At 43.9% G+C, this 17,831-nt stretch overlaps 1 protein-coding gene across 1 annotated transcript; it reads left to right on the top strand.

The window, feature by feature from the left end:
• Nucleotides 1–3,347: 3,347 nt before the first annotated feature.
• TMEM154 (transmembrane protein 154) lies at nucleotides 3,348–16,535 on the top strand (the record flags this gene model as incomplete). The annotated part of the gene is given in 6 exon segments (XM_009076535.1): nucleotides 3,348–3,381; nucleotides 3,384–3,476; nucleotides 11,643–11,954; nucleotides 13,708–13,735; nucleotides 14,893–14,978; nucleotides 16,475–16,535. Coding segments are annotated over 6 exon segments (614 nt in total), but the record flags the coding sequence as incomplete, so codon positions are not given.
• Nucleotides 16,536–17,831: the final 1,296 nt, after the last annotated feature.

The raw sequence follows: 17,831 nt of genomic DNA on the forward strand, positions 1-17,831 counted from the left end.
CAGGAAAAAGGAACAAGAAGAATATGAGTCAAGTGGCTGCAACACTACAATACATTTCTGTTTTTCTGAAAATATCATGCTGATGACATCCTGTAATCTCAATGATGGAAATACTTCTCTGATTGGTGAAGAACATTAGCAAACAGCCCAGCTAGGTAGTCAGAAATGCCCTTTTTAATATAAAAATCAATGAAACAGTACTGAACACATGCACAGATGTTTCCAACTGGGTAACATACTTTGAAAGCACCCAGGAAATTTAGCTGTTTCACCTATGAAAAGACACTTATTTATGCTAAGGTACATTGTGGTTCCTAGTAAATGCACTAAAGCCTATGAAATTATCCAATATAATCTGTCTTTCCTACAAAAATAATCCATTACTTGACCCACATGGGTTTCCAAAGACACAACTTTGTTTTGCAGCAAGGTTGTCACTACAGCTTTTAGTTTCTGTATTTCCACTGAGAGACACATGAGGCTGAAGACAGCAAAGATACTAACATTGCCTTCCAGACAGACCAAAAAGAGCCTCCTGGGAGTGCTTTGGGGAAGCATGATCCTGATGCTGCTGAGGATGGACTGAGGTAACTGCCCTTGCTTGACAGTCTGATCTGTCAGCATTCAAAATACCCCATTCCTCTTTCTCTGCAATTTTTAAAAATTAAAATAATCAAATGCATGCCAAACTGCCTTTTTATCACTCTAAAGTCTTAATTACAATGTAATGTGGCCAAGAGTCATGTTGCCTGTACTTTTATTTGCTTTAGAAATTGTAATTGTGTACACACCACTGAGTGGCTTTCTTGCTCTCAAGGGACAGGGACGAGTTGTTAGCCAAACGTGTCAAAAACAGTTGATGGGAATCTGAGTGGGAAATACTAGAGCCTATGAAGAAAGACTAAGAGAGAAAAGAGGAAAGGATATAGCTTCACATAAGAAACATGAGACAGAAGTGCAGCAAATATATAGAACAAACACGTTCCTCTTTTTCCTTCCAGTTTCCCTATTTAGGTTTATGTTTTCATAATGGATGAGTGAGCTGGGCTAAGTCAACAGAATGGGGCAAAACTGCCAAATATGCAGAGCAGGATAAAACAGGAGAGAATGTTTACAGTCCATGTGGTATTTGAAAGACCAAAAGTGGCACACTCAGGAAGGAGAAGAAATGGAAAGAAGTATAGTACATACTTTAGACATGAAAGCAATGAAAATCCTGTTAAAAAGTATGACTTTGCCTGTTGTTGACTAAAGTTCAGGAAAAGCTGATGATGGACAATAGTAACAGCTCTGGGACCTGAGTCAATGTTCATGAAAACACAGACAGTCTTTGCCCATGCAAAAAAAACCAACCCATTATCAGTTTTCCTATCACTGGACTAGACAAATCCATGGCACCTCTGAGCACATAGGACATGCCTGGGTAGCCTCAATTTCTGGACTTTCATAATTCAAACTATCTATATCCATTAGACACTATTACTAATCCTTCAAGTTTTTGTAATTTTTTAACAGAAAAATCTTAAAGGTATTGTCAAGTCTCACCTTTGACACTTCTTTCTGGTGTTACTGTGTATCACTATGACATCATATTAAGGAGTATCTCCTAGAAAATTTTAATAGGTCAGTCACCAGTTTCAAAACTCAGAGCTCCTCTTTACCTTCGTGTAGCTACAATGTTGTAACTTTGCTTTTTTCCCCTCACTGTTTTATGAAGCACATAAAGGTACATTACCAATACTAAGCAACCAGTTCAGTTTTTTAATAAACTCAGTCATTCAAGTATTTTAAATCTGTCAACAAGCTGATCATTAAATGAATCATTGACCTATTTCTCAGCTATCTGAGCTAAAAAACCTATAGCTGATGACCTATAAAAGCATCAGTGTGTTAAGAAAAATCATTAGCTGGAGAAGTAGACCAACAATTGGTCACTTCCCACCAATCTAAGCAGAGTCACTAGTACCAGCAACAACTGGCAACAACTTCACCAGAAATCCGATTTTGACATAGACTAATGTCTAGGGGAAGTACCACGAAGCTGCTGAACAGGCAGCATTTGTCCCTTCTTCCTGAGTTTCTTACTGGAAAATTTTATGCAAGTATTTTAAATGGATCAAACCTGGGATGCTCCAGAGCAAAATTTGGAGTGCAGATTCTCCTGGAGTCAAAGGGATGAGTTTTAGACCCAGCAATTATTTGTACAGTGGAAAAAACCAAACCTATGGTCCAACACCCTCCCTGCTTGCTAGCAGGTATGCTTTAGATCCAGGTCCAAATCCAGGGCTGTGGCTAGGCCCAACCCATATTGCAAGAAGATTGAAAATGTTGGGTTTAATGTTGAGCTCAGCCGTTGCTCTTATGCAGTGACAGGCAACACATGGAAGGTCCTGGTCAGCCCTCACATATTTCTGAGTGACTGGACGGTGGTGGGTGGTGGAGACAGAGGACAGGGCAGCATTGGGGGGCAACAGCTGTGCCCCATGGTTTGCATGCCCAGCTAGAATGCTGGTGGGGAGCAAAACTCAAGAGCAGTGAAGAAGGGAGGCAGGATTACCTGCCCTTGCCAACTGTGGCACTGTGATCTCCCACGCCAGGCACTGCACTGTGGTGGGGCTTGAGACCTTCTGTCCCCTATCCCACTGCAACACTGGTGTCTAAGCACTTTCTAGCTAACTTGAGACCTTCTGTCCCCTATCCCCACTGCCACACTGGTGTCTAAGCACTTTCTAGCTAAGTCACCTACTCCTAACAAAAAATGATGTGTTTTTCTGCTTTTTTCTCTTCCTCAGCACAAACCAGCCCAGAATACTCAGTTACAGGCTGCTAAGAGAGCCAGTCATTTATCCCATTTGCTGGAGACAGCCTACCTGGGGGCTGCCTTCTGGTGTCAGAAATGCACACAGTGTCCCACCACGCTGGGGGGAGAATTACAGCTTGAAAACCAAGGCAGGAGGGGAGGCAATATTGAAATTTGCTTGCTCAACCACCCTGAAAAGTGACATAAAACCTTCCTGCTAAGAGGCATACATTTTGTGTCTGATTTGTATTTGCATGATGTCTGTCCCTGTAGTACTGTGTATAGATGAAGTCAGAAGGTAATAAAGTCAGGAGTGAAAGGAATGGAGGAGAGCAGGAGCTCTCTCACCTACAGCATTAAGGTGCTTCAGCCAAGTTAGTGCTTGAAGAGCAACTTCTGCTTTTTTTTCCTTCTTCTTTCTTTTGCAATCATTGCTCGCTTGACAGGCCCAGACGGAATTACATCACTTCCTAAAACCCATCAAAGAGAGTCCATCTCCTGAAGAAATGCAGCTCAGATGCACCCCGGCAGGAAGCAGGAAATGTAGATGTTCGGGTGCCGCACGGAGGCTGCGGGAGCTCCCCGGGGTGGGAGCAGTGCCAGGGCAGCATGCGAAGCCCGAGCCTCGTCGCCCTGCTCTCTGCCCTGTCGCTGGCTGGAGGATCTACCGACAGTGGTGAGTAAGAAAGTGCGTTTTGCCTGCCGAGCTGGGACTGTGTTTCATGCCTGCAGCGACGGGACCGAATTGGAGGGCAACACCCTCCAAACTGAGTGCTGGGAGAAGATCTGTGGGGACTTGCTCTCTGCTGCTTTTAGCTGTGTTTACCCATTCTATTTTCAGCTGCCTGACTTTTTCAAAGCTTTGATATTATTTCCTTAGACCTAACCCCAAACAGCAGCAACCAAATACTACAATTCCTACAGTTCTGAAATTGCAGGTGTGTAGGGAGGTGTGGAGGGAACCGGAGTTTCCATGTCGACCCGTCAGGCATTCTGGTTCTAATTTTAGTTATTTGTTGAACTTCTTTAAGCCCACACCCATAACTATCAGCATTCAATAGTAAAGTTAAAGGCAGAGCACTGCTGCCATTCAAAAACTGACTGTTGATTTCCTCAGTCCCGGTGCACTGAAACCAGTTTAACAAAAGAACAGCCGGTTCCAGAGACAAATATTTTGAATTCTTAGTTGCAGAACAAAGCAGCCAGCACTATAGATTTAGGTCCTGACCTTCTGAAGGGAAGAACCATGAGTGGAAAAGCCACAGAATGTTGTTGCAGAGGCTCTTAGCCGTTGGCAGGGGGTCATTGGTTCCACTGGTGTTTTGGCAGCCAGTGACCGCACACAGCAGGCAGCTCCTGTAGTTAAACCTTGCCAGGCAGTGCTTATAAACCTTTTAGAGTCAAACAAATCCCTGCCAAAGTTCCACAGTATGGACTAGAAATGTTTGCAGACCTCCATGCTGCTGTAGCGAGTGGGAGTTCTAGGGAAAGCAGGGAGAGAGGATGGTCACTCCCAGCTATCCTGGACTTTTTCTCTTAAGGTCTTTAAGTGCTTTGCCAGAATGGGTGTTTTGGTGTAGGTACTTTTTCCCTGAGAACCGATACTGTAACCAGGGTGTAAAGCTGAGCTGAGGCTCCCAGTGTGCTGCTGAGCTGCTTGCAGTTGGGAGTCTTGCTTAGCTGCAAGAGTGAGCTAAGTGAGGTATAAAGTGGTTTGGTCTTGTCTGAGTTGCTGCATTGCAGACACATGAGGAAAATATGCTGCAAGCATTGAGCGCAGCTCAGGATCAAAGCATTCAGAGGAAAAAAATCCTGCCATGGGCAGAGCGAAACGGAGGTCCCAGGGAAACGGAGGAGCGCAACACAAGTGACTCAGAGTGATCAGGCTCCTGTTTCCTTAGCTCCTGTGCAGTGCACTGATCACTGCAATTTCGTCACCACCTCCCCAGGGTGGAGGGGCACCTTAGTCCCAGCTCCCTCAGCCCGTGGCTGGGCACCCCCTGCCCTTCTTGCAACAGGCATTAAAGGCTGCATGAAGCACTGGGCAGATGTCACATACCAGGTGCCCCAACCCACTCCCCACTGCTTTCAGAGGATTCCTACTGGTAGGTCCACCTTTAAATTCTGGTTGATTTTGAAATGGTTTCTCCTGAGTTAGCCCTGCCAGAGCCCTCCTGACTCTCTGGAGCCAGTCTGCAGTGGCTGGGGAAGGGGAGGCGAGCACCCACCTTTCCTCCCCATACAAAGGCAGTTTTGCTTATACCACCAGCCCCAAAATGTACCTGGGGCTTACTCTAACTGCAGGGGTGGCAGAGGGAAGCTGTGAACTTGGGCCTTGATGGGGAAAATTGAACTGGTGGGGGAAAAGTTTATGCAGGGTTTAAGTACCCCACAGGCAGTGTTGGATCTGAAGCCTTTCTGCTGAGGGCAGCCTCCCAGGGAGATCCTTTACTCTCACCTCTCCTTGCTCCCAGATCAACAGGGCACGACCTTTAAAGCAGCTTTTTTCCTTTTACCTACAGTCCCAGATGCAGTCCTCACCTTTAAAGTGGTCTGCTGTCTAGATACCATTCACCAAATAAGCAAACAGAGTATGATTAAATCTTGCAGCATACACAGATTAAAGTCTTTATAAGTCCTGTTCCCATACCATGCTGGAACCTTGTAAAACCCAAGCCTTGCCATTTGGATTATGATTTACAGATGATTTTCTCCCAGCTAGGCTGCAATTACTCTAATCCAGTAGCTCTAAGAGCATGCCTGAGGTCTGAGCTCTGGGTGCTGGCCTTCTCCCGACTCCATACTGAGGGGACATAGGGGTCTGCAACAGTTGCCTTCCACTTGCTTTATGCAGCCATAAAGTCCTACAAATGACTGTCCCTTCCTACTGCAGGTGATGGTGCTTACTGCTCAGCATTGCAACAGCCCAAAAGACCTACCTATGTGTGTGCTGACCCTAGGAACAAGCATTAAGATCCTTACCTAAGCTTATAGGAACAGGCTCTGAGCCTGTGGGCATTTCCCAGCGTATGCCATTTCCCACTGTGGGAAACTGCAGCATAAGTGGTCTGACATGGGGAGCAAGAAAATGTGTGAGGGAGAGGAACAGTAAAACGTGTAAGATCACTAAGTGGAAGAGCTAGGCATAGTTGCAGGTCGTGGTTTATTTTGTCTGTATCTCTGAGCTATTGTTTTGAGCTGTCATTCAAAAAAACATTGCTATCAAAAGTCCAGTTATTCAGCAGCTTGTACCATGAGCACAGGCAGCAACTCTCTCCTTGCCAGAGAAGTGCCTTTTAGGTTAAGACCCCTACAAAGCCAGGGTCTCTAAGAGATTGATTGTTTTGACCTGTTCCCCCCTAGAATAAAGAACTCACGAATGTGTTCGAATCCATTAGAATTGTCTGTTGCAATTTTCTAGCAAAGCAACAATATAAGAAATGAGGATTTCCTATATCCTTTCTTTTCAAAGTGCAGTCCCCTATAAAGCAGATGAAAAATCCTTTCTACTGGATGCATCAATTCCTCCTATAGATTCACTCTTATGCCTCGCTTTTATCCATACACACAAATATTCACTGTGTTTTATTCAAGCGCTCCAGGGACATTTCAGAAAATCTCTCATTTACATCAGCAAGATTATATACTAAATTTCAGTCAGTGACACCAATATCTTTTCTCTCAAGAGATTTTATGATAGCTGGAAAGCCTCTGGAGCTTTTGAAATTTTAATTTCAAGGTCCTCCTGAGAGCCAGGAGCACCAAGAGGTTTGGATCACAGTGAGGTCACACGGGTATCACTGATGCAGAGCTAGAAGGCCATGAGATTAAGTAGATGCAACTAAATGCATAAATTGATCTGGAAAACCTTTCGAACTGGGGGTGAGAAATGAGACTACAGATCCACAGTTTGACTCTAAGACGTGTGACTGAATTTGCACCACCAGCAGTTAATGCAGCACTTCAGCTGGATGGAAATACAGTGAGGAAAAGCAGTTTCCATCATCTATAAATGAGCTTAAACAGTTGTTTCCTCTTTCAGGTTAACCCAGATAATGCTTTCTAAGCACCTCGTTTTAATAGGATCTTGTCTACAGATTAGCCATCCTGAAATGCTTGCACTCCCTCATCAGAAGAGTGTATGCACCCAACAGCTAGCCTGCAGGCTTTTGAGGATTCCTCTTCCAGCCAGACTGACAGGCAAGACCTGTCACAACAGGCAGCTGGGCAAGCCCCAGCCACAGCAGGGAACAGCCCTTCTTACGTCAACTTGAAATGCAGGGAGAGGAACAGCACAGGGATGAGCCAGGCAACGTGAGAGGATCATACGGACCATGTGGAGTGGTGTGACTATACCAACAGGGGGAATGTGTGTACAGAGCAGAGTGATATAGGATGTGGTAACTTTATGCCAGCTTTATAGCCTTTTCTTGTTCTGTCACCTTCTCATGAGACTTCCTTTCACTGCATTTTTATACCTTCTTATAGATTACGGGAAGTTTGGGACACAAAAATTTTCCTTTCAAACTAGTAAGCAGGTACCATAGAGTAATTTGAAAAATTCCCTTCAGAGACCCCAGTCCTCAAGTGTGATGGTAAGGCAGCACAGACAGTGATAGTTTTACAGCAGAACCACATGTGCTGACTGCTGGCTATTTTTCTTTGCTATTTTCCTTTGCCTTGCATCCAGCTGTATTCATAAACCTGTTTGCCCACTTACTTCCTTACATGCCACCTCTGAGTGCAGCAGCACAAACCTCAGAGGAGGAAATGCTGCAACAACAGAAATGTTGTTTGTGTAATTGAGATGTAGTGTTTTGGACTCCATCTCTAAGGCCACTTGGTATATTCAATTTCTTCTGTCTCCTGTGAAAAGCAGACCTGGGAGCACCTCCAAAACTCAAGCAAAGTCCCTCAGTGGTCCATGCATACTTTTAAAGTAGAAAATACTGAATGATACCTTATACCACAGTGTCTGCATACAGGGACATAGCTGTTTTATAATATTTAAGAAGTGTAATTGAACCTTTTCTGAGATGCTGATAGTGCTTGCTCAGATATTTTGGTTTCCTGAGGACTAGATCCTCTAATACCTCAATGGTGGAAAACTCAGGACTCCTTAGCTTCCAGCTCCAGCTTCTTAGCTTCCAGCTCCAGCTGTGCCTATCTCCGCACCGGGGTGGGATGTAGCTGTGTGCCTGCCCCTCTCGCTTCTACTCTTGAAAGCATGAAAAGTGACAATATGGGCTGGCCTGAAGCTGTGGTGTGTGCCCACCCACTTCCCTCAACTTGGGAAGAAGTCACCAGGAGTCATGCCCCAGGCGGTTCAGACAAAGGTGAAGCCAATGCTGTTGTTGTATGAGCACATGCCCCTTGGACAAGATGTGCAGAGGGAGGAGTATGGATGTTGGACTGTAGCCTACAACATGAGGCTGAGCTCAGCAAGAGAAAGGGCACAGGCTTTGCAAAGTCAAGGAGATATCTATATGGTTGGATATGACTTGCTCCTTGTTGCACTCCATTGGCCTCAGTTTTCCATCCTGAATGTTATGTTATGTTACAGTCATATTTCCATTTTCAGGGAGCTAGTAGATCTCTGCAAATCCTGGCACAGCTGACAAGACAGTTCATGGTATGAATGACCACTGCAAATCCGGTGTAGAAAAAGATGTTTGAATAGCATCTCACAAAATCTTCAGCTTTCAGGTGCTTTTCTGCACTGCTCCAAACCTTGCAACACCCAGCTTTCATTCACCCTACAAAACAGCCATGGGGGCCAGCTGCATCACACTCCACTCACTGTTTTGAGCACTTTAAATCAAAACATTATGAAAAACAGCAGCTATCTTGGAGCTAACCATGTGGGTCTCATGTGGCCCAGACAACTGGCTGGGTGAGTGCTGCAGCTGCACTGGGAAGCCTGAGCCTGTCCCTCCCTGCCAGACTGGAGGTACAAATCCTTCCCTGATGCAAACCACTGGGACAACCCAGGTGCAGATTGTTCTTTCCTACTGTGTAAAAAGTGTGATGTGTCGGTGTTTTGAGAGTGAGAGTGACTGCCGTGTGACAGGTAGAGCATCCCTTGGATCCGAGCTCTGGTCCTCAGAGGTGACAGGGGAGGGAAATGTGTTGAGGCAGCAGGTGAAACACAGGAAATAAGAGCAATGTCCTTGCAAGAACATTGTGCAATTGGCTGCCCTTCTGCTGGAAAATGTATTTAATTCACTCAGAGAAAAGATCTCTGTAAGAGGAAAGGGTGTTCCCAGAGAGACGCTGTTTTGTCCCTGGAATTATGCAAAATGAACAAAAATACGTGGCTGCAAGGTCACTCCCCATGATTTACCATTAGCTTTGCCTAGAGACTAGAAAAGGTAATTCTATTTCACACAGAGGCGAGTGATTTGAAGTCTGCTTCATAGCTCAAAACCAGGCAAACTACCACAGACACTGGAACAGCCTCTCTCAGAAATCAAGCATGTCTTACAATGGAGCTGAAGTTTAGCGCTGCAGTTAATGAAGTATGACTGTTTGCTTTTGCTTTAAAGCCACACCATGCTTTAGACATTTGAAAAATCCATTTTAGCTGGAAGAGTAAATGAGAAATAAGGTATTTTCTCCACACCCTCTGCTATTTTAAGCAACAGGCTTGTCCCTCTGAATATATCAAATGTGGCAGGCAACGGGTTTCAAGGGCGATGGCTAGAGGAGGCAAGTGAAGCAAAGTCATTGAAGAGGTTCAGTGAGGCTGCCCTGGGCCATCAGCTCTGCCAGTGGCATGGTCCATCACGCCACAGTCCGTGGCACTGACATCTCTAGTTCTACATTGCTGCTCTGCACAACAGCAATTGAAATGGAGTGGCTGCAGGCACTGGGAACTATAAACTACACTGGAAAGACAAGTCAAATGGCCAAACCAATAAGGGAGAGGAGCTCTCCCTCCTGTCCTCTGTGATAGGATTAAGGACAACCAGCAGATCATGGGAATGGATGGAGGAGGACATGCATAAGGGGTCATTACCTTCAAGGGAGGCAGAGGTAGTGTTTTGCTCTTGACTGAAACACTAAACACAAAGAAAGTGACAGAGCAACTATTTATATGAAGTGCTTTGCCACTGAAGAGCTATCATTTTCATTGCCCTATTGTGATGCAGGACTCTGGTGACCTTCACAGCATTGAACACTATATTCAAATATTAGGTATTATTTATGAAGTATTCAAATTCTTTCCTAGTTTTTAGGAAAGCATGAAACAATCAGGTGCCTGAGTGGTAAGTGCAGCAAAAAAATCTAGATAAAACACTGCTGTTACACTCAAATAATTTTAGTCATTCAAAATTGGATTTCTTGGGATAGTCTCATGAAATACTCATCTCCTCTTCAAGACAAATCTGATGGGAGAGGAGATGCTGCAGAGTGGATTAAGCAAGAGATAGCGCTCTAATCCCAATTTTCCTCTCTCTCTTGGTGTCCCCGGGAAGGACAGCATCCCTGTCCTTCTGATTTCTCATTTGTAAAATGGAGATGATAACTACTCATCTCTCAGGACCATTAGAAAGATTAATGTGTTTACAAAAGCATTTAAAATGCTAAGTACTTTTGGTTCCAGTCCTGTGAGACTGGAAATGCCAGCACTGAGGTGCTTAAAATCTTAAGCTCTTGCTAACTCTAGTGGAAACTATGGCTGCCCAGCACTTTACAAGATCAGGGAGAAACATGTAATTATGAAAGTCAAGAAATCCCATCCTGCTTTATTGCATAAAATGAGACCTGCACTGTGCTGGCATTGTATCTGAAAGGGCAGATAACACAAAACTCCTGCCATTTAATTTCATGCTAAGAAAATTATTGAAGGCTTTACATTTGGAAACATACTGGTGTAATTTTTCTGAGGACTGATTCCTGCACTTTTGGCCACAACAGGATTTTTGGCATCACTACAGAATACAGTATCAGCCCAGAGTCTGCTGTACTTCTGTTAAGCTTTACAGTCTGTGACAGTCTCTCAATTAACCTCACAAAAAGCGCTTGTTTCACTATTACCAATATAGCCAATTTTAGCCACTTTTTTTTGCAAAATGCATGATAAATGAAACTAAACCCAAAATGTTCATTTTTTCGAGGTTCAAAGCCCCCAGTCTTAGCATTTCTGAGGAATAACAGCACTGATGCTTTACCATAAACTCCCTCAGCCAGTCCATAGAATCAGACAGAGGAACAGTGAATTGCACTTGTATCCAGTAACTACGACCTCTTCTAGTCCATGCAGAAGTGGAAGTCATCAGCTTCTGCATCCTTCAGTCTTCATTTCACCACTTCTGTTTTCCATGGTGAGACAAATTTAACAAATTTGAGAAAGCACAGAAACATGGTGTGAACCAAAGCAACTGGTGAACCAGGGAAAATGGTTTCCCTGAAGGAAGTGCCTAACAAAATGGGTAAGGGGAGGGATGTATGTGCCAAGACTGAGAAGCAAAACAGGCAGGCTGGTGTGGTTTATTGAGAAGCAGATTAATTTTACATGAGGTCAAGACCGGATGACAACCTGCAGGAAAAGAAGTCTGTTTGTGCAAGGCAGCTAAGAGCAGACAGGCCATGCATGCTGACGTGCCCCAGTAAAAGCCATCTGAGGAACATGGTCATGACTGGTAAGATTTTGTGATGAATCTGTGGTCTAATTTTAGATCTGATGCCCAAGATTTAAAATCTGTGTGTATGAGGTATCTGCTGATTTTTTTTTAAGACATCAGATGAAAAGTAAATACTAAAGCTGTACACTGTGACTCACTACTCATGATACTAAAGAAACCCATAAAACGTTAAGTTGTCCTCATATATTTGACAGACTCTGAAAATGGTGGATCAGGAGATGGATCACCAATGTTGCCCACTGTTCCAGTAACACTTCCTCCTGCTACGGGTTCTCCGACCACGAATGACCATGAGCAAGTATTTGACACTGCAAGCACTACTGAAAGCAGCTTTGAAACAAGAAGTGCTCCAAGTACTGAACTGAATGCTGTGGACAATGAGGACAGCCTAGAAGCAGCAGAGCAGTCTATCTTGATGTATGTTGTCCCTGTTGTGCTGCTGGTCCTGCTGATTTTGCTGATCATATTTTTTGTCATACATCATAAAAGGAGAAAGTCTAAGCAAGGTAAATTTGTCTTCTTCTGCATCAAAGGGATATTTCTAGGATATACTCAACATTAACAAAATGTTATTTGAAAGCCTGAGATGCCACATTCAGGATTTCCTTCTCTGGTTCTAACTGCATGTTTGACAGATAGGAAAGGGATCCTGCCTTGCCAATGGTACCTGGGCATGCACCTCTCCTTGGGCAGGAGCTAGTTCTGCTTCTTGGCACCTCCTGTTCACGCTGCACAGCCATGGGAGCTGTGGCACTGAGTTTCAGCTCCTGGCAATGCTGAGCATGCTTATGAATGTAACTGTGTGGCTGCAAATGCTTACTCTCTCTTCATGCTCTGTAACTTCATGCAAGGTGAAGTTAATGCTTCTATTCCTTACACTGCCCACAAGGCAAAGCTGCTTGGAGCATCAATGAATTAAGCATAAGCAAAACCATTTTAAGCAACAGTCTTAAGTGATCCTGATCCCATAGGGTGGTGGCAGCTGTAAATACATCACAGTAAATGAGTGAGGAATCCCATGGTCAGGCTGCCTGTGTGCTGTGGTAGAGTGAGCAGTGCTTCTGGAAGGTGCCTCGATCTGCTAGTAAAGAAATCAGTAACTTGGAGTGTCAAGCCACAAAAAATAAACTGAGGTATCATATTAAAACCATGCAGTTGGTAAGTGAAGTCCTGACATGGCCATGCCAGTGTCTCTACAGAGCCAGGGTGTAGCTCTAAGCTCCTCAGCCTGCAGACAATGCAGTACATTCAACACAGATTTTAAGTCAAATTTTCAGGGTGTTTTTAGGCTCCATTTGCCTTATCACTGGGTCACCCTCTAACAAACTCTGAATTCAGCACCAAGCACCTAGTTGCCTGCCTGTTTCTGGTTCATCTGAAATGCAGGTACACTCGTCAGAGGGATAAGAAATGTGGTGCCTTGCAGGAACACAATCCTGGGAATCTCTTGCCCTGTGCCTACTGCTTGGAGTTGGGATTTTGAGCACCCTCAAGGCTAGGACAGATGGCTCTGTGGTCCTGGGGTGGCTCTGTAGTCAGGTAATGCGCTGGAACAACTGGGAAGTGTCAGCATCCACTGGCAACAGTGAATTAAAAATAAACTGTCTTAAGACAAGCTTTTCAGTCAGTCGATTCCTGCAGGGGAAGTTATTTATCTGAATTATGTCTGTTACACTATTTTTTCCCCCCATCTTTACTTTGTCTTGGGGTCATAAGTAGCTTTGGATCCTTTTTGACATCTGGCTAGTTCAGCTTCATTTTCCTAACTGAGAGTTAATCTGCCATGCAAGTCCAACCCTCACTTCTCTCCAGGAGTGGCTCCCAGAGTCTCTGGGCAGAGCTGGATTGCCTCTGTGTAGTCAGTAGTAAAATGCCCTGATGCTTCCAGTAAACAATGTTTTTGCAGAAGTGGTTCCTCTTCAGGATACCATTTCCCTGGTGACATTTGTTTTGCTCAGGGATGTGTGCATCTGTGCTGTCCTGTCCACTGCAGCACAAACACTTGGCTTCCTCCCAGCTTGGCTGAGCTACTAATGTGATGCTTTTTGTGTGTTCAGGATTAAAAATAATGGGTTCCTCTGAAAATTACAAACAGACTGAGATGTTTTGTCTTTCATCTACAATTTGGTTTTTGTACCTTTTGAAAATGCAGCCTGTTTTACATGTTCCTATTCAAGACTTGTTTGCAGTCTGGACTCTGTATATACAAAGAGGTATATATCTTGCAGAACTATGAATACCAACTTTCTTCTTTTCCAGATGAGCTGGGAAGTGAAAATGTGAAAAGGTAAATTTTATGAATATCACTCTTTTTTTGTTTTTTTTTTACTCTTGTACTCTAACAGAATATTATGACTTTTGGGTCCTTTAACATCTGTTTTAATTTTACCATACACTAAGCATTATTACCTCTTGCCACCAATTGCACCAGGTAACTACCTCTATAGGAGGCTAAAGTGTGACCTGAGTATCTGGCTGAAGGTGTAAGACTAGAGCAGGAGAACAGGAGTTACTGTGACTGAGGCAAGCACTGCCCCACAGGCAGCCACAGCCTTCCTGTGCCTACTCTATGCACCTCCTGCCCCATCAGCCACAAGACATAGAAGGTGCCTCATGAGCAAAGGGGATCAGTTCCCAGGCTCATCACAGGCTTTTACTATTCAGAATGAGCTCTGTGTCCTGCTCCCCTGTTTTTCAAGTTTGTCTTCTCACTCAGAGTTGAGGCAGAAAGGCTCACCTGGCTGCCACAGAAGCAATGCCTTAGCTGCTGGGAAAAAGCCAAAAGCTGTTTGGCTCTTATCAGAATAATAATTTTTATTGTTGCCTTTTATTGAGCTCCATCTTGCTAATCAATGCTGAAAATTCCTAAATGGGCTTTAGGGAGGAACAAAGTCTTTTTTTGCTAAAAGTATTTTTTTCCGTCACATGACTGTAGGAGTGATAAGCAGAGGGAAGCTAAGTGAAGGCATTTAAATAAATGTGGAGTTACTCTGTGCATGACCTTTCCTTTTGAAGTCACTGAAAATGTCAGTAACAGTTACAACAAAACTTTAGGCCCTCTGCTTTTATCACTGGAGCAATGGGACATTTGCCATGTGCTCCACCAGGGCAGAGACAAACTATTTTATTTTCCAGTTTTCTATTTACAGCAGGGACAGTTCTCAAGAAGTCCTGTGCCTGGCACACCCCAGGATTCACTGCCCGAGTCCCTCTGCGTGCTATGTCTCAGCCAACCCTTCCTCTGCCCAGGATTGGCATCTGCTTGTGGCTGTTTGGTTCACACCCACTGGGCTGACATCTTCTCAGGTTGCTAAGCTAGGATGGCTTTCCAGAGTTTATTCACATGTCTGGAATTATGAGTCCTACAAAACTACTACATTGGAAGTTGTTTGAGTTGAGCATTTTGTGTAATGCTTTTTTTTCCCCCCTCTCTCTTCTCTCAAGTCCTATTTTTGAAGAAGACACACCCTCTGTTATGGAGATAGAAATGGAAGAGCTTGATAAATGGATGAACAGCATGAACAAAAATGGTACACGGTAACCCCTATACTCCATCATCCCTTTCTTGCCAGCTGATGTAGGTCCCATGCATAGAAAATCAATGTGAGGCTTTTCCTATGTGCATCACTGCTTTTCCTACAACATTTTTCTTTCTGTTCTTGACTCCTTGCTACTAAAATAACTGCACAAATGTCAGGGGTAGAATTTTTCAGAGGAGTATTTTAGTTTGTGTGGGAGTTTATTTTTAACACATGATGGAATCTCATAAATGTTTTCAGTTTCCAGTAGACATTTCTATTAAACACATGTATAGCTGTGAAGAGTATTTATATTTTTAAATATACAGTATTAATGCTAAATAGTAGTTTCTCTAATGCATCTAGTCCTTTCAGTCTTCAGAATTTCTGAATTGTGCTCAGCATTGTGATATTGTAGAAGAAATATGCATTTGCTCATAGTTCAGACCACCATTTACTTAAAATTGCTGCCAGGAACCTATGAAATGTCCTTCCCCTCCCCTGCAAGTCTATCAGTCCATGTGACAAATAGAACCTGTAGTAACTACCAGCAGCAGCATTTTCAGTTCCCTTCTCAGCTACTTTTAAGTATTTTGTATTTTCCCCTCCATTTTCCTCCCAACTGAAATCTTTCAGCTACTTTTAAGTATCTTGTATTTCACCCTCCATTTTCCTCCCAACTGAAATCTGGTCAAAATCTCTAAGGGCCCTGCATCCTCCTTCAAGGCTCTCCTCAAAAAATACTGGTCTTTGGTAAGGCAAGAATTAACTGAGGCCTGATTTTGAACTGCAAACAGCTTTTCACTGACTAGGAAATGCTGAAACACTGATATTTTTTTCATTCCTGGTCCCTTGCCTTATGTCCAAATGGCTCATTTGCCTGACCTCCTAGGGAAGCTTTGTTTTACAGGACATAAAACTCTTTGGAGCATTTCTCCACATTAGCAGGGTGCTCCACATGACAGGGGTTTGACCTTCGCTGTTTTGTAAGCTCTAGTAGAAAACATGTGCTAAGTGGCAGTGGTGAAAGAGAGGCCTGAAGTGTACTGCATGGGGAAATAGTGTTGTAAAATGGTTTTTTTTTTTAAATTCTGTGGAGAGAAGGGAGCAAGTATTTTACACACTTCTGTGTGCATGTGTTAGTGTTCCCTGAACCCCAGTCCCAAATTCCCAGCTGGACTGTAAAGCATAGGTGCAGCTATAAGTGGTGGAAGATTAACAAACAACTCTCTCCATGGTATTTTGTAGGAAACAGTCCTCAAAAGCAGTCCATTAGTATAGGTGTACATAAACAACAGATTAAATAAATATGGCAACACCTATCAAAGGGAAGGAGGATTTAAAACGTGTGACGTTTATGCTATAGGGACTGTGCAGAACAAAGGGTGCAGAAGAGCATCTGCAGATCTGTATTCTAGACACTGCATGACGAAAGTTGATGTATTTTAGAAATAAATGTAGAAGAACTTCCAAGAGTAACCCTAGTCTTGTTTCTTACCCTTTTTCAGCTGACTGTGAATGTTTGCCTACTGTAAGAGAAGAAGAGAAAGAATCAATTGCCAACCCAAGGTACTTTAATTCATTGTATCATTTGAAGACGTATGGTCAATGGCATTCTAAAACAATGGGGTTTTTTGTACGCAATTATAGAATGATTCTTGACTCTATTTAAGATTTAAAGGTTTTGTATATAGGGACTTTGGCTTCAACTTAAACAAAAGGTTTGACGCTCTTATTTCTAAACAGGTCTCTGCTTGTAAATTGCACCACTAAATAATCTTGCAGTTCTAAACTGGTGCAAGACAGACAACCAGATGGCACAGATGGAGTTTCACTTGCTGATCAGACTTTAATCACAGTTTCCCAAGGTGTTAATACAAGCATTCAGCAGAGCTTCCTTGGCAGTCTTCACCAGCACAGACACCCAGTTCCCTTCTGCCACCTGGTGCCTATGGTCCCTCAGAACCATTGCCAGATGCTTTGGCTGGAGCTGTGACCTGACAGACAGGGACTTGTCTGACCCCAAGAGAAAGCTGAAGGACCTTCCCGGTGTCCCCATGCAGCACTCCCCCAGAGCTGGCACTGGCTCCTAGTCCAAGCAGAGATCCCAAAGGGGTGCAAAATAGCAATCCCAACAGCTTGTAAACTTAAAATCTTTCTGGCTGGTTTCCTCAGGATTTTCACCATAACTCCTAAGCCCCTCTCAAACTTCCATTTTCCCTAATTAAAATTTCTGGTTCCAGCTGGAAGTAAGAGGCTGTACATTGCCCTTGCCTGCACCCTTGTGCTGCAGCTGCGTTTTGGGGAGTGGACAAAGCAGCTCCTCTGTGCCAGGTTATGGTAGCAAACAATTAAACATCCTGTGTGCCAAGAAAATCCTTGGTGCAGTGAAAGCAGTGGTGCAAGCAGGCAAGGCCAGGGGGAGCAGGGAGGGGTGGCAGGAAGAGGACCTATGTCTTCTGCTTCCCATGGCACCAGATTATTCAGCTGAATATGCCTCTCTGGCAGAGCTGCACCTCCCACTGTAGACTGTCAGAACACCACAGTCCATTTTCCTGAGTCTCCTTGCTCAGGAGTGAAACAGCAGGGATGTTAAACTGCTACTGCCGGAGAGTTTGCAACTCCTTTGCTCCATAGCTGCAGTTTCAGGGGAGCTTTTGGATGGGGCTTGTCCACTGCAGCCACTTGTATTTAAAAGGTTTCTGCTAATGCCTATTGCATAAGGAATCATGTTGTGTTGTGGGGTTTTTGTCTTAGTTTAGTTTTTTAGTTTTGCTTTTGAAAAAAGTCTTAGGTCCTAGGTTCCAGATGCAAGCAAGTGCAATAATTTTACCCTGAGCAGCTGGAAAAGATCCTGGATTTGCC

This window comes from Acanthisitta chloris, unplaced genomic scaffold, assembly GCF_000695815.1.
Source record: "Acanthisitta chloris isolate BGI_N310 unplaced genomic scaffold, ASM69581v1 scaffold6266, whole genome shotgun sequence".
Classification (NCBI taxonomy): domain Eukaryota; kingdom Metazoa; phylum Chordata; class Aves; order Passeriformes; family Acanthisittidae; genus Acanthisitta; species Acanthisitta chloris.